Source organism: Chiloscyllium punctatum, chromosome 11 (assembly GCF_047496795.1).
Source record: "Chiloscyllium punctatum isolate Juve2018m chromosome 11, sChiPun1.3, whole genome shotgun sequence".
Classification (NCBI taxonomy): domain Eukaryota; kingdom Metazoa; phylum Chordata; class Chondrichthyes; order Orectolobiformes; family Hemiscylliidae; genus Chiloscyllium; species Chiloscyllium punctatum.
The window spans coordinates 96,126,894-96,151,755 of record NC_092749.1 but is presented as its reverse complement, the minus strand read 5'-3'; the positions used below and the strand labels follow the sequence as shown (position 1 = coordinate 96,151,755).

The 24,862-nt window shown below is 39.8% G+C and overlaps 1 protein-coding gene across 1 annotated transcript in view; it reads right to left on the bottom strand.

Annotated features, from left to right (window-relative positions):
- The window catches only part of adgb (androglobin), a 332,059-nt gene that overhangs the window by 97,045 nt on the left and 210,152 nt on the right, over positions 1–24,862 (bottom strand). The window contains exons 19-21 of the mRNA XM_072581648.1: positions 18,114–18,267; positions 6,087–6,150; positions 2,440–2,578 (exon numbers count right to left, since the gene is read on the bottom strand). Of these exons, the coding sequence (XP_072437749.1) occupies positions 2,440–2,578; positions 6,087–6,150; positions 18,114–18,267 (357 nt within the window). The remainder of the gene's footprint in view (positions 1–2,439; positions 2,579–6,086; positions 6,151–18,113; positions 18,268–24,862) is intronic.

Genomic DNA, 24,862 nt, shown 5'->3' with positions numbered 1-24,862 from the left:
GAAATGTATTAAAGAAAAAGAGAGATCCTATAAAGTGGCTAAGAATAGTGGGAAATCAGAAGATTGGGAAGGATACAAAAGCAAACAGAGGATAACAAAGAGTGTAATAAGAAATGAGAGGATCAAATATGAAGGTAGGCTAGCCAGTAATATTAGAAATAATAGTAAAAGTTTCTTTCAGTACATAAGAAACAAACGACAGGCAAAAGTAGACATTGGGCCACTTCAAACTGATGCAGGGAGCCTAGTGATGGGAGATAAGGAAATAGCAGGAGAACTTAACAAGTACTTTGCGTCAGTTTTCACAGTGGAAGACATGAGTAATATCCCAAAAATTAAAGGGTGTCACGGGGCTGAGTTGAGTATGGTTGCCATTACGAAAGAGATAGTGCTAGAAAAGTTAAAAAGTCTTAAAATTGATAAATCTCCTGGCCCCGATGGGATACACCCTAGAGTTCTGAGAGAGGTGGCTGAGGAAATAGCAGAGGCATTGGTTGAGATCTTTCAAGAGTCACTGGAGTCAGGAAAGGTCCCGGATGATTGGAAGATGGCTGTTGTAACCCCCTTGTTCAAGAAAGGATCAAGGCAAAAGATGGAAAATTATAGGCCAATCAGCTTAACCTCGGTTGTTGGTAAAATTCTAGAATCCATCATTAAGGATGAGGTTTCTAAATTCTTGGAAGAGCAGGGTCGGATTAGAACAAGTCAACATGGATTTAGTAAAGGGAGGTCATGCCTGACAAACCTGTTGGAATTTTTTGAAGAGGTAACAAGTAGGTTAGACCAGGGAAACCCAGTGGATGTGGTCTATCTAGACTTTCAAAAGGCCTTTGATAAGGTGCCACACGGGAGGCTGCTGAGCAAGGTGAGGGCCCATGGTGTTCGGGGTGAGCTGCTGGGATGGATTGAGGATTGGCTGTCTCACAGAAGGCAGAGAGTTGGGATAAAAGGTTCTTTTTCAGAATGGCAGCCGGTGACGAGCGGTGTCTCGCAGAGTTCGGTGCTGGGGCCACAGCTGTTCGCATTATATATTAATGATTTGGATGAGGGAACCGGGGGCATTCTAGCGAAGTTTGCCGATGATACGAAGTTAGGTGGACAGGCAAGTAGTACTGAGGAAATGGGGAGGCTACAGAAGGATCTAGACAGTTTGGGAGAGTGGTCCAGGAAATGGCTGATGGAATTTAACGTGAGCAAGTGCGAGGTCTTGCACTTTGGCAAAAAGAATAAAAGCATGGACTACTTTCTAAATGGTGAGAAAATTAATAAAGCCAAAGCACAAAGAGATCTGGGAGTGCTAGTCGAGGATTCTCTAAAGGTAAACATGCAGGTTGAGTCAGTGATTAAGAAAGCGAATGCAATGTTGTCTCTTATCTCAAGAGGGTTGGAATATAAAAGCAGAGATGTACTACTAAGACTTTATAAAGCTCTGGTTAGGCCCCATTTGGAGTACTGTGTCCAGTTTTGGTCCCCACACCTCAGGAAGGACATACTGGCACTGGAACGTGTCCAGCGGAGATTCACACGGATGATCCCTGGAATGACAGGTCTAGCATATGAGGAACGGCTGAGGATACTGGGATTGTATTCGTTGGAGTTTAGAAGATTAAGGGGAGACTTAATAGAGACGTACAAAATAATACATGGCTTGGAAAAGGTGGATGCTCGGAAATTGTTTCCGTTAGGCGAGGAGACTAGGACCCGTGGACACAGCCTTAGAATTAGAGGGGGTCATTTCAGAACAGAAATGCGGAGACATTTCTTCAGCCAGAGAGTGGTGGGCCTGTGGAATTCATTGCCACGGAGTGCAGTGGAAGCCGGGACGCTAAATGTCTTCAAGGCCGAGATTGATAGATTCTTGTTGTCTAGAGGAATTAAGGGCTACGGGGAGAACGCTGGTAAGTGGAGCTGAAATGTGCATCAGCCATGATTGAATGGCGGAGTGGACTCGATGGGCCGAATGGCCTTACTTCCACTCCTATGTCTTATGCTCTTATGGAAGAGTTGCAATTCTGATGTGACAGAATGATGCCAGGACTGGAGGATTTAATTATGAAGAAAGTTTATGGAGATTAAGTTTGCATTCCCTTGATTATATGATATTCAGGCATCATTTAATTGAGCTGTTTAAAATTATTGAAGGCTTTGATTGCAGGGATTGAGAAAAAGTTCTTCATCAAAAGTTCAAAACAACGACACATCCAGCTTTAGAGCTGGGTGATATCAGCACAAAGGATAGTTAAAATATAGCACTGTTGGCTAGAAAGTGATTGAATCTATGTCAATTAAAAATATTTCACAATGGTGATTGATTCATTTTCAATAAAAATGAATTGCAAGTGCAGGTTGGCCATAATTAAATTATTTAGCAGAATAGGCTTACTTTTCTTTTATCCCTGATAACTCTATAACAGTAAATAAAATGTATGAAGCACTAACCTTTGTCATTGTTTCCTTTGTTAAGGTTCTTCTCACAGCTGATATCACCCCAGCGTACCAATGCAGAGAAAGTAACCAACATTTCTACTGGCTTGATGTGGTCCACATGTAGATAGTATGGACCTCGATCATCTGTGGACTAATCCAATGTCATGAAGTCAATTTTAGTATAATACTGAGCCAGAACCAGTAGGAAGTAAACAGATACTTAGGATTTAAGATAACAAATTACACTTTTGATGAAACTGAAAATTTACTAATTCCTGGTTCTGGATGCATTGCAGCTCATTAGACCCTGAAACTTTACTGAGTGCAAGAGATGGGTAAACAACAATAACTTCAATTTACAGAATGACTTTAATGTAGTGAAGGATTCTGATTCTGAGATTCTTTTTTTGCACGAGGAAGAACATTCTGATGTGCTGGGTGTCTGAGAACCCCTCCAGGTCTGTTGGGGTGGCATAAATTAATTATGGACTACGTTTCTTTGGATTTTCTTGCAAACATGGTGCACCAGAAAACGGACAATTTTTATAAGACATGGCAGCCCTTTTTGAATTATCTGGAAGCACATCTGTCCACTATTTTGATTCGGGCTTTTGTCTAGACATAGTGGTTTGGTTTAATAAGCTTAATCTCTCCACTCTGGAGGCTTCCTGCCTCTATTCCTGATGAAGGGCTTTTGCCCGAAACGTCAATCTTCCTGCTCCCCGGATGCTGCCAGACCTGCTGTGCTTTTCCAGCACCACTCTGATCTAAACTCTGGTTTCCAGCATCTACAGTCCTCACTTTTGCCATAATAAGCTTAATGTCCTGAGAAGAAGAATTTCGTGCAAAGGTGGTTTAATAATTGATGCTCTTGAAGGTTGAGAGTGTGGTCTTGTTATGCTGAGCGGCGTTATTTATTTACTTATATATTGATGTGTAATGAGCATAGTTGTGAGTTCTTTTGTACAGTAGTATAGTAGTTGGTTTATTGTTTATTGTTGTTTTGTTGTTATAATGTTATATTTTCATATTTTTGTAATTTTATAATTTTGTAAAGAAAAGTTTTTGAGAAAAGCCAATTAAAAGACTCTTTCTGGGTAAAATTGCCCTGAACACACTTTGGTGAAGCCTATTTGTCCATACATAGTGTCCCTAGAAGTAACATTGTTTTATATGTACTAGCTGGCTTCTCTTGTTTTCTGAAAACAAATTCTTTGATTTTCTCTCCTTTTAAAAGTGTTCATTTTTGAAATTTCAGTCTATAGGTTCAAAAAGAAATATGGTCTCTTACATCAGGAAGGAGTGGGGCCACTCCATAATGCCTGTTAAAAGTGGGAAAACCCTAGAAAAAGCAGCTGGTCACCATTTATGATTGTTAAAAATGACAGGAAAGTCCTGAAAACACAATAAGCAATGCAAAAATGTTGATTATAAAAATAAGCAAGTTTTTATAAAGCTTGAAAGCAGTGAATTAGTACCAGAACAGCTAGTCATATTATTTTAAGCTGCATTAAAGAAATGAACACAACATCTCTGAAATACAAAGTTTAAAAGATTTGTAAATAAAGGAAATACCACAACATAGCTATGGTAGAGATGCTAGCAAGGTCTACGGTAATTCCATTTATAATTGTGTTAGTGAATACGAGAATACAAGCTTCAAGCACCAGCAGAACTTAGAAGAAGCTGCCAATACTGAGTACAACAAAGAGCAGTACAACATACTTGAGCTCATTCAGGAATTGTTAATGATGTCCAGACAGCAGAACACTTTACTGAACAGCCAGTACAGCAAAATTGTCAATGCTAATGACAAAGATAGCATTAAGTGAGCAACAATCTTTCAACATGACTGAGGGTGTGAGAAAATCTGCTTCATCGGTCAAACAAAGAAGGTAACTGAAGACATCCAGCCTGATCAAAAAAATCAAAGCGATGAGGTTTGCATGACTCCAAGGGAGCCAGTTTAGCATTCACAAATTTAGGACAAGGTTAAAAATAAGAAATTGCCTAGTTTTAACATCCATTATACTTGAAAGAGATTACTAATCAGAAAGTGATTGCCTTATCCAGAAATCTAGGATACTGCAAGGATGAAAATACTTATTTCAATAGAGCATCTGTCTTTCAGAGAGGAAATTCATGTGAGGTAATGATCTAACACCAATGTCTACAAAGAATTGTGTCCTCTGTGAAAAATATCCTTCAGATAAAAGGTCCTCTCGCTTAGAAATGCTCCATGGATCAGAACCAGGGTTTACAGTCCTCAAACAAAGATTTACTCTTTTGTCAAGTCTGAAGACAAAACTTTAAGTGTGCAACATCCAAACCACCTGCATTTGTGAAGTCAGGGACTTGGGAGGACATGGTTTAGTTGTTGATTTGATATAGCTATATACTTTACTGTTTAGTGGGTTCACTATGGTGAAAAAGACTTGGGGTGTTTTTTGTATAAGGTATTGGTTCTGAAAAGAATAATATTCATGTAACTTTGGCTCCATTGATTCTACTGAGGTCATACACAGTGGGCGGAGACAAGGATTTTACTCTTGCTCTTGAAGGCAGTAGATGTACCTGTACCAGTTTCCTGAGGTCCTAGTAATTATAGTTGGCCAAATGTAGCTGCATTTATAACTATCATGCAATAATCCGTGTTGTTACAGTGCAGAATGAGGACATTTGACGTATTGTGACTGCACTGGACTGGTGAGCTTTTTGACTAGGTGCTAACCTCCTGTGTTTCAATTAAAACTTTTTGATTTCTCAGATCCGTGCCTCTTACAGAGATAACTCTACAATGGTTTATCTTTAACTACTAATCACTAGATAGCCCAAAACAAAGCAAAGATGGGAACTATCGCAATCCCCAATTTACAAATGTCTGACTTATAAATGCTTTTACTTACAAATGTGATCTCATTTTTAAGATACGATGTATAACCATTTCCTGAACATACGAGTAGCTGCTTTAAATTGTTCTGCATTATCTTCTGATGTGTATGTAAATTGACTTGTGAGCAGACTCCAGAATGGAACCCATTTCCAACCCAGGGACTTTCTCTACTACATACTCGTAGGATATACCATAAGGTACCAAGGTCATCTGGGGAAATATCACATTATCCAATTAACCTGTACTAATTTCAAACATAGATCCTAATGGCATCTAGGTAGCAGGAAGTAAGATTTACTTTGTACTTGGCAAATCATGCCAAGTGCTCTTCTCCTGATTATTCACTGACTTGGGTTATGATACTGACAACATTGACTTATAGAAAACAGTTTTTACTGTCTAATAAGATACAATAGCATTTATATTTTATATTGTTACAAGTCTAAAATGTGAACAGGACAAATAGTACATTGCAGTAGTCAATTAATTCACCTGGTACCTCAAGCTATGTAATCAAATGGAAGAGATGACACGTATGTGAGCCTTTTCATAATAGTACAATTTCATCTTGGTACAAGTTTAATGTTGAATATAAATGCTATTGCATCTTATTACACATTACAGATTTCTGCTTATTTGAAATCCAATGGAAAACATAATAAATAGAAGTTCATAAAAGATTTAAAAGTATTTACTGCAAAACATGTAAAATAAAATTTGGAATGCAACTAAAATATATAAAAGATATCAAATACAAGAAGATTACCTTTAAGCATGATTTTTGCAACGAATATGTGTATTTACTTGGGTTATGGAAAATGATCAATTTCCTGGAAGCAAATGAAAATTTAATAAGATCAATGTTGAAGATGAGCTCAAAAGGCCCAATGGATTGGGCCATATTTCTCATATTTTGTTCTGCTTGAGCATTGTGCCTGAAAGCACCTTCAACCGAAAGTGTCAGAACCTCCATCAATGAATAGGGCAAGGAGGCAGGCCTGAACCCATCCCAGCCATAATGATGTCATTTGGCATCTATTTGGTCCACTCCAGCCATTGAGCCAAATGACCCCTTAAGGAGTCTGATTTGCTATGGCAACATAGTTTAGATGCATGCTGTAACCTGTAACTATGCATAGAGATGGTGGAGGTGCCAATTTCTGACTATCACCAACTTCTGGCCAGGAACCTCTCCCACTCTTACTGTGTGCTGGTGGTACTTGCTTTATGGATTTCAAATTGATCTTTAGCCTGTTTTCACACACTATTAATGCACCTGCCATCACCATCAGTCTGAAAGTTGGACTTGAACTCAGAGTCTCTGGTTAGGAGTTCGGATGTCACCACAACAAATCCTACTTCTTATTTACAATATATGGAAAATACAATGCTGGGATATGTTTTGGCCACTTCCTTTCTCAAACATAGGCGATTTATTTAACTATATGGCTTCTTTAAATATTTTTAACAAAGATACACACAAACCTGAAAGGCAAACATGTGTATGGCTCATCACAAGGTGATTAGTATGAAACATGAACTCTTCTTTTCTCTTCACAGATGCTGTCAGAACTGCTGGTCACTTCCAACTTCCTCCATTTTATTTCAGATTTCCAATACCTTTGATAGTTTGTACTTGCTAGCTTAAAAATCCAAGTTCATGATATCACCATTTGGAAGATTAACATTTCACTGTCAGTGAAAGGCATCATCATTATGTTGTTTAAAAAAAGTTTCTTCTATATCTTTGTTAAATCATTCTTTAGATTCATATCATAGGAACAGGAAAAGACCATCCAGCCCCTTGATCCTGTTCCACCATTCACTGACTTGCCTTTGTCCCATGTCCTTTCATACCTTTGCTTAACAAAAGTCTATCTATCTTGGATTTAAAATTAACAATTCGTCTAGCAACCACTGTTGTTTGCTGAAGAGCATTCCAAACATCTACCATCCTTTTGTGTGTATAAATGTTTCTTAATCTATCTCTTGAATGGTCTGGTGCTAATTCTCAGACTATGTCCTCTAATTCTAGAATTCCCATTATCTTTTTCTGCTAATATCTTGAAGATTTTAACCAGGTCACCCCTTGACCTTCTAAATTCTAAGGAAAGCAGGTATCATTTGCATAACCTCTCCTCATAACTTAACCCCTGAAGTCCATGTATCGTTCTTCTTTTTTGTCAATACAGCCTTCCGAAAGTGTGTGCTCAGGTCTTCTCACAACAGGGTCAAAGCAGGATTGTATAACTACAGCACACCTTCTGTATCCTTGCACTCCAGTTCTTTAGATATCAATGCCAGCATTCCATTATTGTTTCTGATTACTTTCTGCACCTGTTTGTGACATTTTAAAGACCATATCTTTTTACATGAACCCCAACTTTCTAGGACTCTCTATGATCAATATGTATGCAGACTTTTGGTAATATTTCAGAGAATGAACAGCAAACTCTTGCAGCTAATTATTTTAAGTACTCCCTTCATCAGATTCTTCTCTCATCTTCACTAAGTGGTGGAATGTCACAACAGACCTATTAGGTTTCAATTATTAAGCACATTAATAAGGACAGGGCTATAAATACTAACAGCAGTGTAACACATATACTTAAGTCCAAATTATATGATGTTGCCTTCCCGAAAAAGGATGAATTTCTTATACCAAATTACTATTCTGCTGAATCAACATCTGATTCTTTATTTCTTAGACAGAATGAAAACTATAACTGTTAAAAGTTCCAAGCAGATTCTCTCAACTCAACTCAATTGAAAGCAACTGAAGACATAAATGTTTACAAACATTCCCTTGGCTTTTTCCTGTAAACTAGCAGTATGATCTATTCATGCAACACCCTGTATAGGTCTAGCCAGGAACACAACATTTTACTGTAATTATTCTTTAAACTCTGTCCATGAAATTTCCATTCAAGATCAGTTTCTCAATTTCCCCCTCCTTCATAGCATGAGAAGGGGGGAAGGAGAACACTTATCAGGAAACAAAACAAAATTGCTACAGGTTCCCTTCTCCTTCCTCTCCCTGGTGACTGAAAAAAAAACAAATTTCTGCTTAAGCTAGAGGCATTTATGCCAGTCCATTTGTAGGTGCATATAATACTTTACAAAATGAAGGAAAATGAAGGACATATTCGTCCTCCATAGCTCAACTGGTAGTATCTCATCAGAAGATTGAGTGTTCAAGCTTTACTGCAGAGACCTGAACACACAACCTAGTCTGATATTTCCGGTATAGTTCTGAAGAGATGCTGTATTTCAGGTGAGATGTTAAGTCGAGGCCATGTTTACCATGTTAGGTGAATGACCTAATTTGTAGGTATTAGGAGAGAGGTTAAAGGAGTGCACTGTCTCCCTAACATCTTAAATATTCTCCCTTTCCCCTTCTTCTCCTCTTTCAAGTTCACACTGTTAAATTTCCATTTCACTTTCCTGTTCAAGCTGCTTCATCTGCAATTGCATTTTTATTAACTCATTTGACTCAACACAGGATTTGAATTGTGTTTCTTCCAACTTCAAAGGTGTGCTATCAGCCCAATTATGACTGCTTTCATAGATGGTTTTTTCTAAACCTTATCAACCAATTCATTTGCTTAACCCTGGTTATTCTTTGGAAATCATTCAGGATAAATTTTTCTTCACCAGATATAGCTTAGCAACTGCCAAAGTCATTTTTGATATAATAATGCATAAGAAATGAATTATTAGTATTCCACTCCCAATTAAACACTGTCTGTGGGGCTCTTGTGGAGTCCCTATCCCTGAACCAAGAGACCCGGGTTCAAATCTTACCCGTTCCAAAGGTGTATAATAACATCTTTCTGAACAGGTTGATTAGGGAAAAAAAGTAAATAATAAAAAAAAATTTGTGTTCTGTATCCTGCTGTGAGCTCTCACTTTAATATTGTCATCAAGGCTGGAGGATTGCATCATTGCTCTAGTTCCTTTACTCCATGGGTCACAATGTGAAATAAAAAAATACTTTTTCCAGTTACTAGTGGCGTGTGGATCCTGATCGATGTATATGTCAATCTTTCTGGAGTCATGTATTTAAACCAGTATGTCTCACAAAACAGGTGACTGAGGTCTTTCTGGAGTGATCATGAAGATTTGTTTATACTGTGAGAGTTTTAAGATTGGAGAGAGTAAACCTTGAAAGACATCAGCTTGCTCTTGGTTTGGAAGAATCAGAAATTGCTTAGGAAAAAGGCATATACTGGAAAGTTTCTGTGAGCAGTTTGTGGAAGACCCGCCTGGGGTCAGATGTAAGAACAGTTTCTACTGGAGAAAGGAGTTAATTCATAAAGATTAGCAATAGGTTACCTCAATGTCGAGTTTTAGCCTAAAAATTCTAGACCTGAATTATTTGATTAGAAACTTTAAGGAATTATTTGAAGCCAAGAAAATTTAATTTTGGTTGTGTGAATAAGCAAGGAAAAGACTATCAAGATGTCAAGACTGGGAATTTAAAGAAACAGTTAAGTGAAAGCTTTAGGCATTTCAGTATTTATTTTAGTTAATTCAGTATTGTAAAGTGATGGTGTCAAGTATATATGGGATTTTATATTTCGAAATCTTCCAAATTGTGTTAAATGCAAATAGCTTAGTTTGTTCTATTTTATCTTTATTTGTTGTATGTAATAACCTTCTGTTTTATTGTTAAAAAACTGCAGAATTTTGTGCTTATTATACATCAATGAAAGTTCACCACATTAAATTTAATAAAAACAAAATATGATCTATCAAGCAAAGTTGTAGACTGGGATCTGACTAGTCTAGTACTAACATTGGCTGGAATCATAACACTAATTTCTTATCATTCAATTAAGTAAACAAAATTTTTTGGTTTGTCTCAGTTGTGAACTAGACATCCAGGATGTAGCCTGAAAATCTTCCCAAGCCCAGTTAGCAGCTTAAGCATCTTTTTCAATAACTGTAAATCTCTGAATTCCCAGTACAGTTGATGATTTATCAGCGAAAACAAACATACTGGTGAGCACACCTATTGTTACGTCCCCATAGCTGGTTGAGGAAGAAATGCCTCATGTCATTGGCACTCAAAAGATGGCTAGGGACAAGGTACCTGCTTAGCCATAGGCAGGAGAGTATGTGTGCGTCAGCCACTGAGAACACCTTCCAAATGCAAAAGCAGATACTAAAGCAGCAGGCAGGCTTTGCTGGAGGCGTTGGATAAACTGGCCCAACGTTTGGAGGACTGGACTCAGGCTGTTTGTACTGCTTGGGCATACAATAGTCTGGCTGCTTCAATGGACATGTTGGCAGCTGCTTTGGACTCAGGTCCAGCACACTCAATGTCTGCTGAATAAGGTCACACACCTTTGAATCTTAGATTCCCTATAGTGTGGAAACATGTCCTTCGGCCCAACAAATCCACACCAACCCTCCAAAGAGTCTCCCACCCAGAACCCATTACTTCATATTTATCTCTGACCAATGCGCCCAACCTGCACAACCCTGAACACTATGGGGAATTTAGCATGGCCAATTCGCCGAACCTACACATCTTTGGCTTATGGGAGGAAACTGGAGCACCCAGAGGAAACCCCGCAGACACGGGGAGAATGTGCAAACTCCACACAGAGAGTTGCCTGAGGCTGAAATTGAACCTGGGTCCTTGGTGCTGTGAGGCAGCAGTGCTCATCACTGCGCCACCGTGCTGCCCCACCTACACTCTATCATCGAGCTAATGGTGCTCAAAAGAAGATCGGATGGTGCCAGTAGGCACTCAGCTAGAGTAGGAACCATGTCGAGGCTCCAGATGTTTCCTCTCAGGACAATCCAGAGGTGGTTAGGCCTTTCACTTATTCCTTTCTGCTATCCTCAACCTTGTGATTTCAACCCGATGAGGTGAAACTGCATCTAGGCAGGACACACTCAATGCCTAGGCCCTCTCAGCACCAATGACTCAGGGACATATGCCCAAAACTCTAAAACCAACAAACTCTCTCCATCCCACCTATGCACCCTGGGATTGCACCCAGATATCGAGGAAGAGAAAGAAGAAAACAACCTTCTGAGGGCACATATGCGGCACAGCTAACACATTATTGGAAATACATCATCATATTTGTCAATAAATGTGCATTTTTCATCATCAGCTGCATGCTCAAATGTCATTTGAGCCACAACTACAAGAATGAAGGTATTGAAGTTAATGATCCCAATCATTACACAACACTTTAATCCTGTCTAAAAGATAGCTTTCCTTTCCATAGCATCCAAGCTAGCATGAAAGCCTGTCAGTATTGCATGAGGGAACGTCAGATGTTGTGAAGGCTGTCAACCATTAGTAATCTGAACCTTTATGAAACATTGTGAACCACGTATCAAATTCTTAAGGCATACTTGCAGTTGGGATTATATAGTTAATGCTGGGCTCAGCAGTATGAAGATGTACATTCAGTGAAAGATGACTTGACATAACTCAGTTCTATTAAACAATGTTCACATGAAAGCATTTCCTGCGCTGCTCTGACTGATGCTGCTTAGCTGTCAGATGCTGAACTTACTGCTGTGTCCAAAGAACATCCACATAGAGTCATACAGTCATACTGCATGGAAACAGATCTTTCAGTCCAACCAGTCAATGCCGAACATAATCCCAAACTAAACTAGTTCCACCTGCTGGCTCCTGGATCATATCCCCCCAAACCTTTCCTTTTCATGTATCTATCCAAATGTATTTTAAATGTTGTAATTGTACCCACATCCACCACTTCTTCAGGAAGGTCATTCCACACACAAACCACTCTCTGTGTAAATAATTTACCCCTCATGTCTTTTTTAAATCTTTCTCGTCTCACCTTAAAAATATTCCCCTTCGTCTCGAAATCCCAGTTCTATGGAAAAGACTACTACTACTAACTCTATCTATATCCCTCATTACTTTATAAACTTCTATAAGGTCACTTCTCAAGCTTCTACACTCCAGTGATAAAGTCCTAGCCTATCCAGCCTTTCTTTATAACCCAAACTTTTCAAACCCGGCAGCATCCTGGTAAATCTCTTCTGAACGTCTTCAGCTTAATAATATCCTTCCTATAACTGTGATCAGAACTGGCCACTGTATTCCAGCAGAGGCCTCATCAATGTCCTTTACAACCTTAACATGACTTCCTAACTCCTGTACTCAAAGGACTAAGAAATCAAGACAAGCGTGCTGAATGCCTTTTTAAACACCCTGTCTCTTTGTGATGTAAGAATTATGTACCTGCATCCCGAGGTCCCTCTGTTCTACAACACTTCGCAAGGCCCCATCATTAACTGAATAAGCCCTACCCTAGTTTGTTGTACCAAAATGCATTTATCCAGACTGAACTCTATCTGCCATCTTTTAGCCCATTTATCCATTTGATCAAAATCCCTTAGAAAATCTTCTTCACTGCCTACTATGCCACCAAATTTTTGGTGTTGTCTGCAAACTTACTAACCATGCCTGCTATATTCTCATCCAAACCAATTATATCAATGACAAACAAAAGAGGTCCCACAACCGATCCCTGGAGAACACTGTTGGTGACAGGCTTCCAGTCTGAAAAACAACCCTCCACCACTAATCTCTGTCTCCTGCCATTAAGCCAATTACATATCCAATTGGCAAGCTCATCCTGAATCCCATGTGACCTAATTTTACAAATTAGTCTACCATGAGGAACCTTGTCGAAGGCTTTACTAAAGTCCTAGTAAAGGACGTCTACTGCTCTGTCCTCATCAATCTTTTCAGTAACTTCATCAAAAAACTCAATTAAGATTGTGAGATATGATTTTCCTCGCACAAAACCATGTTGACTATCCCTAATCAGTGTTTGCCTCTCCAAATATCCATAAGTCGTACCTTACATAATCACCTCCAATAATTTACTCACAACCGATGTAAAACTCACAGGTCTGTAAGTCTCTGGTTTCTCCTCACAGCCTTTCTTAAACAAAGATACAACATTAGCTACCCTCCAGTCATCAGGCACCTCACCTGTGGTTATAGTTGATGCAAATATTTCTGCACAGAATCTTGCAATTTCCTCCCTTACTTTCCACACCATAGGTCCCGTCTTTGCAATGCTGCAGATCTCATAAAATTCCATCATCCATCGCACTATGTCAATGTGTCCTCCAGTTATTTGAAAAAGAGATTCTGAGGATTTGTCTGGATGGTACCATTATGAAGTCCAGACACGACTTGCATGAAATCTGATGTTGAAGGGGCGTGCTAAGTCCCTGTTGGTTCCAGTGTGAAGAAGTTTAACATTGTAGATATACTGTATAGTATTGAACGGCATTCTAACCTCCACATCTGGGCAGAATATAGTGCCACTATCCCTGTCTGCACAGTATTCCATGGAAGATAATTGACTGTGGTTCTCTACATCTTTGCCACATCATAAGGGTGCCTATGGCTGCCAGCTCGAGAGTAGGGGTAGGTTCCATGTCAGTTGGAGGTTAGTGCTAGGTCTGGGCTTGCAGACACAGTACAGCATACGCAGTCCACTGGGATGATCACAGCTTCTGTGCCTGACACCACTAGGGACAGGTTTAATGAGCTTTTACATGCAATATTAGAAACAAAACAGTTCCTCAGTAATGTGATCATTCAGCAGTGTGGCACACATAGATAAAATTCAAATGTTGGGACAAGCAATGACATAGTTAGTGGAATACTTTTACATGTTGGTTGCACATTGTTACCCTCATTCACACATCTGTTGCTCAAGCCTACAGTAGAAGATTATATTTGTGATTGCAATAATGAGGAACTCTCCTCTACCCTCAATATCCAATGAAAGCAGTGTTGCATATAGGATAATAGTGTGTATGTTTTTTGCTTCAAGACGTGAAGTGAGCAACTCCTGCACCTTCTGCAGGTTATAGACCTTGGACAGTGATTGCTAATTTGGCAACTAGAGTGAATCTTTCCAGGCTGCAAATCCTTCCTTGTGCCTCTCAGTCACTAGCAGGATTGGCACAACATTGCATGATGTGTTCAAGAGTGGTTAAGGCTGGATTTTTAATCCACATATAGGTTATTATGCAAGATTCACATAGTCATAATCATTGGTGTCTTTCACCTGTACTATGTAGGTGCTTGTTTAACACAATTACCCTTTGAAGGACCTCACTTTGTTCAAAAGTGGAGCATACTCCTTCACAGAATGAAACACTTACCCCTCCTACCCTTATGGTGATAACCATTTTCATTTCCATTCTGCACTTGCTACTGAGATTAGAATGGAAGGAAACAATGGCCACACTTCATGGAGTGAGTCCCAAGCCCGGCCTCAACATTCATGTGACCTCCCCCTGCTTGCCCCAGAACTACATATTCCCTTCTTGATAGCCCTCCCTGTTAATCCCATCAGTTTGATCATTCCGATGCTCCCAGCCAACCTCACTTTATCCCTTAAACCCCAGTCATACCATGCCATCATGCCAGACACAATAGTGCCCTGTCTCCCCATATTGAAGCCAGGGTGGTGCTGATGAAGATGATACCTGCCTCTCGCATTACCCATTTCTATCCCGTCCTTTACCACTTCCTTCCCTCTATACGTTAAGTTGCCTCCCCTTCACAATTATTATTCCTTCTGCATTCCAACATACTGCCCTCAATCCCCATTCTTCAGCTCTCTAAAACAGCAGTGTCCTCTGATTATCTCCCTTGACTTTCACTGGACAGACTCCCGGGACTGACCATGGGCCACCCCGATTGACGTTGTTAAACAGCCCCTACAAATGAGTGGACAGACCTCTGACTGATTGCTGTGCAGCTCCCCAACTGACCTACTTTGATTCCATAGACTGGTTACACTGGATCTGCAGCAATAACTGTGGCCAACTCCTTAGCTATCATTGTCCATGTCATTCAGAGGTTGGGAAAATTTTATCCATTGAGTCAACTTCTTGTTTCACCTATCGCAAAAGTGGGTGAGGAACTTTTTCTCAGTGTAAACAAAGACACAAGCTTTTCTACAAGGGGTATGGTGTTGTGATACGTATTTTCATATCCATAGAAATGTGGACCCCCAATCCTTACTGTCCCTAGCAGCCATTAATTGGGTGCAAGCCACCAGACTGATTTCAGACAATTCCCTTTAGTTATAGTGTTGGGACCCTTCACTGAAGGTCTGCCATGTAAGCTGCTGCTACGTGCTGCAGGTGTGACATTAATGTAAGATAGTGCCATTCAGTAACATGTCTACCCTTTTGATAGATGACTGCAGATAACTAAAGCAAGCTGCCTTGCTTTGCGCATGCACTAAAAAGTGAGGCAAAACAGAAGTACTGTGAGATTTTAAGCTCTGGCTGAGGGGACAAAGCAAGGCAGAGAAGCTGTGAGCATCAAAGTAGGTTCAAAATGACTTGGTGCTAAGAAGGCAAGTGAGAAGCCCTGACTTGCAGCCTGGTCTAATCCATGAGTTTGGAGAAATGTGTCCTGGTAACAGCATTACAATCAGAGATGCCAGTGTACTCTAAAGTGCAGAACTGTATTTGTAATTGGATCTGTCTGCTGTCCATGATGTGTACAGCTGTAGTCACCTGGTACACATTCTGACCTTTATGCTGGGAATTGGTGCCATCCAGTTTCTTTCTGGCAAGAATCCAGATGTGTGTAATATCATCACTTAACAGGTTGATTAGAAAAAAGTAGGAAAACACATATCAATGAGGTGAGATTAAGTACCAATGGCATGCAAATAGGCCACTTACTGCTCATGTGAAATTCTCATTTTGCTGTTTAAAACTTGGTCGCAGAATTGGCATTGGCTATCTTAATAACAAGAATTTAATTTCTCCTTATCTCGCTATGCGTTCCAACTGACTCACCATTGTTCACGTTATTCAGAGATTGGGAAGATTTCATCCATTGAGTCAACTTCTTGCTTTACCTTTTGCAAAAGTGGGTGAGGAACCTCTCCAGTGCAAACAAACACACAAGCTTTTATTCAGGATGTAAGGTGATGTGATAAGTTGTTTTTGGCTTTCCAAGCACATTGAATAATTGAGGAAGTTCAGCTCTAAAATCTTCAGGCTTCTTGAGCCAAACCTTGTAAATTAGCAGTAAATCTGTCCTTGTTCTTCTGTTTAAAACTGGACAATCCTGATTCTGGGTTACACGTATGGTTTTTATGATTTTTCTCTTTTTATACTGAAGTGTAGCAGTCACTTGTTCCATGATTTAAAGTTGCATGCATCCTTATCCACAGAATTTTACACATATTGGTTGAATGTTTGGTTGAATCCAGCTTCCAGAACATGATCTAAGTCTGTTGCCAAAATTTATGCACTCTAGCAACTTCGAGTTCAGCCATTAAACTCATCCAGGTAGATCATCTTTAACTCTTTAACAAGTTCAGTTCATTGAATTTTGTTAATTATTGTGCATTTCTGTTTGCTTCTGAAATGTAAGCTTCTTGCTGCAACATATTACTTTAAAATGATACGTCTTAAAAAAAAGTCTGTGGTATTAGCGGGAGAGTATTTGTACCAATGCTGCCTTTGTCTGTCTCACTGTTAACACTGGGTAACACTGTTGTTGTAACATTGATACACTGGTGGCTACTGTGCTACCAGTTTGTACGACCACTGTAACCACATTTTCACTCCAGAACTTAACAATTAGCAATATGTTTCCATGTCACCTTGAATTTCTGTACAGTTCTATTTTCTAACTTCTACTTGTCTGGTCAAATGAAACGCCTTTGACAACACTCCTTTAATGCAAAAAAAATCTAATAACATTTCTTCTAAGTCCATACAATGATTTGGTCCTAGTTGAATTTTTCCTTTAAATTAATACGTTCACAATTTCCTATCAGCTGATATAAATCATTAATCAATTAATCACCACTTTCTCCCAAACACTGGTGAGCTTATTTAATTTTGCCTACTCAATGATAGTGTTGATTGAAGGAGACATTAAGTATGTTAATTACTTGCTCATGTGCAATTTCCTCATAAATTGCTGTCTGAGTAGGATATGATGTGTAAAACCTCTAATTGTGTGCAACAAAGTTATGACCTGCTTCTTTCTGGGCGTTGTAGTTAGCTCCAATGTGATGTGATATCTTGTAAATCTGCATTGCTAGTTCAGCCTGATGTGAGTCTGCAACTTGTTCAAAAAACTCAGGTAATGAAAATTATATCTCCATTCTAGTCTCCTTCCTGTTGATGCACTCCATGTGTTGTTTGATGACAGGCTGTTATTCCATACTAAAACATTACAGCGCAAGGGACCCGGGTTCAATTCCCGCCTTGGGCAACTGCCTGTGTGGAGTTTGCACATTCTCCCTGTGTCTGTGTGGGTTTCCTCCGGGTGCTCCGGTTTCCTCCCACAGTACAAAGATGTGCAGGTCAAGTGAACTGGCCATGTTAAATTGCCCGCAGTGTTAGGTGCATTAGTCAGGGGTGAATGTAGGGGAATGGATCTGGGTGGGTTGCTCTTCAGAGGGTTGGAGTGGACTTGTTGGGATGAGGGGCCTGTTTCCACACTGTAGGGAATCTAATCTAATCTAATCTAATCATTATCGGCCCCATGCAAAAGGGCCTGCCCTTCCATTGACAACAGGAAAGCCAGCAGGGTCCAAGCTGAAGGTATCCAGTAGGTGGAACCCTACTGTAGACCCAGGGATTGAAGCCCAATTATTTTTGGTTCCTGATTTGTTCAAATCTGACTTTGATACAAGAAGGAATAGTTGAGTACTAGAATTAGGAAAACTTAAATTTGAAACTGCTCAAATGAATAATAATTGCAGGAATATGGACTTACTGGAAACAGTTGAAAAAGTCTTCATAATCAATCCAATTTTCCGTGCAGCTGACTTTGTATTCTAATGGTTCATTAAAATCATGATCTGCGTTTATCATTAAGCCGAAACTTTGTGATAACTGGTTGCTTCCAATGGGATAGGTGGATGTGCTATCTGAAACATATCAGTATAATCGTTACGTAAATAAAAGAACTTGGAAGATTATGCATTGTTATAATTTCTCAAAGTACTTTGTAACTGATTAATTTATTTTGAACTACAGTCAATTTGCTTGCAGTAACATCACTGAAATGACAAGAAGTGGAATCACGTTAAGGAACTTTGGATGTGATGCTGAGAAAATTCTTTCAAAATACCACCCAGGAGGTTTCATACCTAGCTGAAATGATAGGCAAGTTTAATATTTCATCCCAAAGCTATTATTTCTCAATGAAAGACAAACTTTGGGAATGGAGATAGTAGATCCATTGGTTACAATATTCCAAAATTCCCTGGACATGGGAAAAGTTGCGGCGGATTGGAAATATGCTACTGTAATACCCTTATTCAAAAAGGGAGGGAGGCAATATGTGGGAAATTATAGACCAGTTAGTTTAACATCCGTTGTTGGGAAAGTATTAGAATCAATTAACAAGGAAGCAAAATCAGGACATTTGGAAAGTCAAAACGCTATCCAACAGGTTGTTTGAAGGACAGATCATGCTTGACTAATTTGTGAGAGTTTGTCAAAGATGTAACAAGCAAAGTGGATAATGAGGATCTGTAGATGCAATATAACTGGAGTTTCAGAAGGTGTTTGATAAGGTGCCACACACAAAGGTTAATTCACAAAGTTGGATCATATGGGATTAAGGGTATTTTAATCGCTTGGATGGGTGACTGGCTGATGGACAGAACACAGAGAGTCAGGATAAATGAGTTTTTTTTCTGAATGGCAAGATGTAACTAGTGGGGTGCTACAGGGTTTGGTCCTTGGGCCCCTGCTATTTACAATCTACATTAATGACTTGGATACAGAGATAGAAGGCTCTATAGCCAAATTTGCAGATGACAAAAATAGGTGGGATGGTAAATTTCAATGAGGAAAAAAAAATCTTACAAATGGACAGATAGGTTAGGAGAGTGGGCCAAAATGTGACAGATTGAGTTTAATGTGGGTTAGTGTGAGGTCATGCATTTTGGTCAGAAAAATGGGAAGATGACTTCTCTAAATGTAAGAGGCTTCAGGATGCTATGGTACAGCAGGATCTGGGTGTCCTTGTTCATGAGTCATAGAAAACTAGCATGCATGTACAGCAGATAATAAAAAAAGTGAATGGAATGTTGGCTTTTCTCGCTAAAGGAATAGAATATAGAGGTAAAGAAGTATTGTTGCAACTATATAAGGCATTGGTGAGACCACAACTGAAACATTCTGCACAGTGGATACTTCCTCTTTTGTGGATGTTGCAGTGGATGCTGGGGCACTGAGTAAATTTAAGGAGGAGTTAGACAGATTTTTAATTGGTAATGGGTTGAAAGAATCTGGGGAGAAGGCAGGAAAATGGGAATTAGGAGCATATCAGCCATGATGGAATGGTGGAGCGAACTCGATGGGCAGAATGATCTACTTCTGCTCCTATATCTTATGAACTTATAATAATGAGCTGGTACATCAGCCTAATATTGTGTGATGAATTTGAATCCCTAGCCTTCTGTGTTAGATAGAGGGCTATGAACTGAGACAAGCTGAAATTGTAGCATTTAAGCAAGAAGAGCTGATGTAAAGTAACATCATGGACCAATTGCTACAATGAAGTAGTAGATTTAGCACCCAACATCACCTTTTGTGACAATTGGCAGGTAATGGGTCTGCATTTTGGTATATTTTTGCCATATTTTTGGACCCTTGATAGAGGAGTTTAAAACTAGAGGGCATATTTTTAAGGTGAGAAGAGAAAGTTTTAATAGGGACATGATGGGCAACTTTTTCCACACAGAGGGGTGGCTCCAATGTGGAATGAACTGCCAGAGGAAGTGGTAGATGCAGGCACAGTTACAACATTTAAAAGACATATGAATACAGAAATATGAATCGGAAAGGATTACAGGGTTATTGGCCAAATGCAGGCAAATGGGAAACCTGGTTGGAAAGGACAATTATTCTGATGGGTCTGTTTGACATGCTGTATGACTCTCTGACAAGGGAATGAGAACCTATGTAAGAAGTCAAGGGAACGAGAAACAAAAACAAGAACAAAAGACAGAAAGGGGGGAATAAGAGAAATGATAGACAGAGGAATCAAAGGTCAGAATCAAACAATGCCATGGCTAGAAAAAGTGGGAATGGGACAAAGAATGTTAAAAAGACAAGCCTGAAGCTTTGTGTCTGAATGCATGGAGCATTTGAATAAAATGTGGATGAATTAATTGTACAAATAGATGTAGTTAGGATTACAAAGATGTGGCTGCAGGGTATTCAGGGGTGTAAACTGAACAACCAAGGGTATTCAGTATTTTGGAAGGAGTCAAAAAGGAAAAGTGGTGAAGTTTGCATTACTGGTTATAGAAGATACAAACACAATATTGAGGGACGATATTAGCTCAGATAATTTAGAATCTGTGTGTATAGATTTGAGAATTATCAAGGGGCAAAACCATTAATGAGGGTGGCATACAGACCACCAACATGTAGTGGTGATGTTGGGAAAGGCTTTAAACGGGAAATCAGAGATTTGTGCGACAAAGGGACATCTGTAATTATATGTGACTTTAATCTGCATATTTTTGGGTGAATCAACTCAGTCAAAATACAGTAGAGGAGGAATTCGTAGAGTAGATATAGGATGGTTTTCTGGACTAATATATTGAGGAACCAATGAGAGAATGGGCCATCTTTGATTAGGTATTATGCAATGAGAGGAATAATTGGAAATGTAGTTGTGAAGGACCCCTTGGAGATCAGTGGCCAGAATATGATGGAGTTATCATCAAGTTGGAGAATGAAGTAGCTGATTCTAAGACTAGGTTCCTGAATCTTAATAAGAGAATCTACGATGGTATTGGCTATAATAGATTGAGAAGTGTTACAGAAAGGAATTACAGTGAATTGGCAATGGCAAACATTGAAAGAGCAAATGGGTGAACTAGAAAAAAAATTTTATTCCTGTTTGGTGCAAATGTAAAAAGAGAACAGTGACCAGATGAAGGATTATGAGGAACATCAGAGGTAGTGTTAGAATGTGATGATGCTGCTCCTTTAACAAGGTTAGGTTGTCCTTGTCTTTTTTCTTTCAGGAGGTCGTAAAGACACAGACTCCGAAATGTCTGGGGTTGATCCATTTAAAAATGCTATCAAGTTTTTTTTTAGAAAAGCACTTGTACAATGAAAGGTGAATGGCCAGTTCGCCCAGCTCAGCTTCTCTCTGGTTTGGTTTTAGCAGTCTGGCTGTTCACAGAAAGCAGCAGTCAGTTTTGAGGCTGCTGGTCCAAGAAACAGCTACATGGAAGAAAGTGTTCCATGCTGAGTCCCTCTGCCCATCTCTCTCTCTCGTAAGACCCTGTGTTTGATTTTTCCTTTTGTGCCAAGGGTGCTTATGGGGATTGTTGTAAGCATTTGGAACAGCATCTTTAAGTTGGGATAATTTGTCGGGTTTTCAGATAGATTAAGTTATTTGGTATCCTGTTCTCTTTTGTTTGTGTTTCGTTCGGTAAACCTCATAAATAAATTTTGCTTTGTTTCAAGCTAAGTGGTTTTACCAGCTGCATCTCTCCTGGAATATCCACTTAACACCTGCCTAAAACAACAAGCAAAGTTAGGGTCTGGCTACTTTGTGGAAATGTTTTAAGAAGGTCTGACCTAGTCCATAACAAGATGCAAAAGAGATGCATAAAAAATTGGAAAGTAAAACCAACAGGTTTGCAAACAGTTTAGAAGTCAGCAAAGGATGATCAAGGATTGATTTAGAAGGGAAAATAGAGTGTGAGAGTAATATTGAGGGGGACATAAGAAGTACTTGAAAATTTTCTACAGATGAGTAAAGAGAAAAAGATCGAGGAAAACTAATATAGGTCTATTACAGTCAAAAGTAGGATAATTTATAATGGGAACCAAAGAAATGGCTGACAATCTAAATTCACACTTAGCTTCTGTCTTCAGAAAGGAGTAGTATGAATAACATACCAGAAATTATGGGGCAAACAGGGTTTAGTGAGCGGGAGGAATGGAAGTAAATCGATATTATTAGAGAAATGGTGTTGGAGAAATTGATGGGATTAAGGCTGATAAATCCTAGGGCCTGATATTCTACACCACACAATACTTAAGGAAGTGGCCTTCGAAATAGTGGTTGCATTTGTGGTTGTGTTCCAAGATCTTTAATTCCAGATCACGTATAAAATTTGCAATTTAGCTTTCCATAATCTTTCAGACTCAACTTCCAATGGAGAATCCACTGTAACTCAGGCAGTGCAGCAAACCTTGCAAAGAGCAACATAAGGAATTTTTGTAGAAGGTAATTCCATTTTTACAGTATTAATTGCTGTAATCCAGTAAGTAAATAAAGGTAAAGAGTCTCAAAGCTCTTTGACAAGCTACTGAAAGAAGGCAAGTGGAGAAGGAAAGTGGGTGAGATGGGTGTGAGTGAGTGAGTGTGATGGCAGTTGAGTGAGTGATGAGTTTGAGAGGCAGGAGGATTGGGTCTTTTTTAGGTGACAAGTGGATCACGAGGTAGAGTGACGTGGAGTGAGGGGGTGTGTAGTGGTAGGTAGGCGAGGGGTAGAGCACTAGGTGGCTAGATTGTAAGTGTGTGAAGGTTGGGGTGGTAGGAGAGTGGGGTGGTCGGATGGTAGTTGAGCATGGGATTGGGGTGGCAATTGGGTGAAGAGCATGGGGTGATAGGCGGTGGGGGTGTGGGGTTGCAGGTGATTGAAGGTGTAGGGTGGATGGTGATGCGAGGGTGATGTTGCAGTTTGCATGATGGGGACATGGTATCAAGTGGGTAGATAAGTAGGTTTGGTAGCACCAGGAATGTGTTGGGTGTTGGGGGCAAGGATTAGTTGCCTGAATGTAGGGGGGTGGTATTGGGGGTAGGTGGGTCTCAGTATGCATTAGGAAGCCAACATTAAGTTGTTCTGGGTTGAGGGAGAGGTTGGAGAGCAGGGTAGTTATCCAGGAGCGAGAGCAGGTTTCAGTCCCTCTAACATTTCCACGCTAATTGTTCGGGTAACTGTATCTCTCCAAAATCTCTAACTCAGAGTAAGAGGCTTTTCAGAGGGTTACAATGTCAGTTAACTACCCATCAAAAGTTGAAACTTTCTGGGCAACTACTATCGTGGTTGTAATGAGGTCAGCCAGGTGGACCTCATAGAATATGAGTTCCCTGATTGGGGCTTTAAATCTGGTCCAATCAAGCAGTCCAAGCTGGCAGATGAAAAGAGGAATGTCAGAGCTTCTAACACTCTGATAGCTGCCTTGGAAAAGGCAGTAACAGGATCAAGGACTTTTCATGTGTAAATAAAGGGTGACTTGGTAACAGGATACCAGCCTCTGTGGAGTTATTTTGGTGGTGACCGGAGTAAAACTTGATCCTGAAGAAACACGCTCGCAACAGTCGTCTTTGAGTCGGGGTGAGCATTTCTTACATCATGCCTTTGCTTGGGAAGCTTGACACATTCAACCCTTATGTCGGGGACTGGGCCCAGTATGTGGAAAGAATGCATTTTCTGTCAATTGGAGCCCAATTTTCTTATGATCCCAAGCCTCCTCTAATTCTGAGATGCTTTTGGTTTTACTCAGCAATTCGAGAGCCAGGGGAATCTGTATCAGAAGTTTTATGAGGTTAAGAAGACTAGCAGATGCATGTGACTTTGGTTTAACCTTTAATGAGATGCTGAGAGACTGTTTGGCATGTGGGATTAATGACTAACTGTGCAAAAATGCCCACTAACTGAAGCCCTACTGAACTTCTTCAAACAGGAGGTACTACTGGCTTCATCATTGGAAAATGCAACACGTGGAGCATATAATAGAAGTGGACATCCTCACCAATTCAACAGAACTTAGAGAATACCACCTGAGTGAAGGCAATTGCATTGCCTCATTCTGGACATATCCTGAACAGAGGGTCTCTAGGTCAGCATAACAAAACCCTGAAACAAAGCCAATCCTCTGTTAAATGGTTAAAATTTTCTTCAGGATCCAGGCCGGCAAGCCATTCTTATAATCCTAAAGAGTTCTGTTAGACTTAAATTGAGAAAGAAAACTTGTAGACTGGTATCCAGGAGTGTATCATACTCTGGAAGGTCCACCAACACCTGGTTTGGAAGAGTTAAATAGCTTAGCAACATGCAAATTAGACCATTCAAAATAAACACCTGGTTAAATGGTCATCTGCTTCTCATGGAGGTTGATACCGGTGCACCCATATCAGTGATTGCAGAAACAGTCTTTAACAAACTTTCCTCTGGGCTCCAGCCCTGAAGTTTGCGCAAGATCTCGGTTAGGCTGAGATCCTATACTGGGGAATGTTTGCAGATTTAAGAGTACAACTTCAGTTCCAGTCCCTTACGAAACGTAAGTGGTTCAGTTACCACTGATTGTCGTAAAAAGCTCGGGCCCATAAATGATGGAATAAAATTGGTTGCAAGAGACTCACTTAGATTTGCTCAATATTTTTCAATTAGAAAATGGCTATCCAAGTGAAGTCCTAATTAAATACCCGGACGTCTTCCAGGAAGGTCCAGGGATTACCAGAGGAGCGAAGACCAT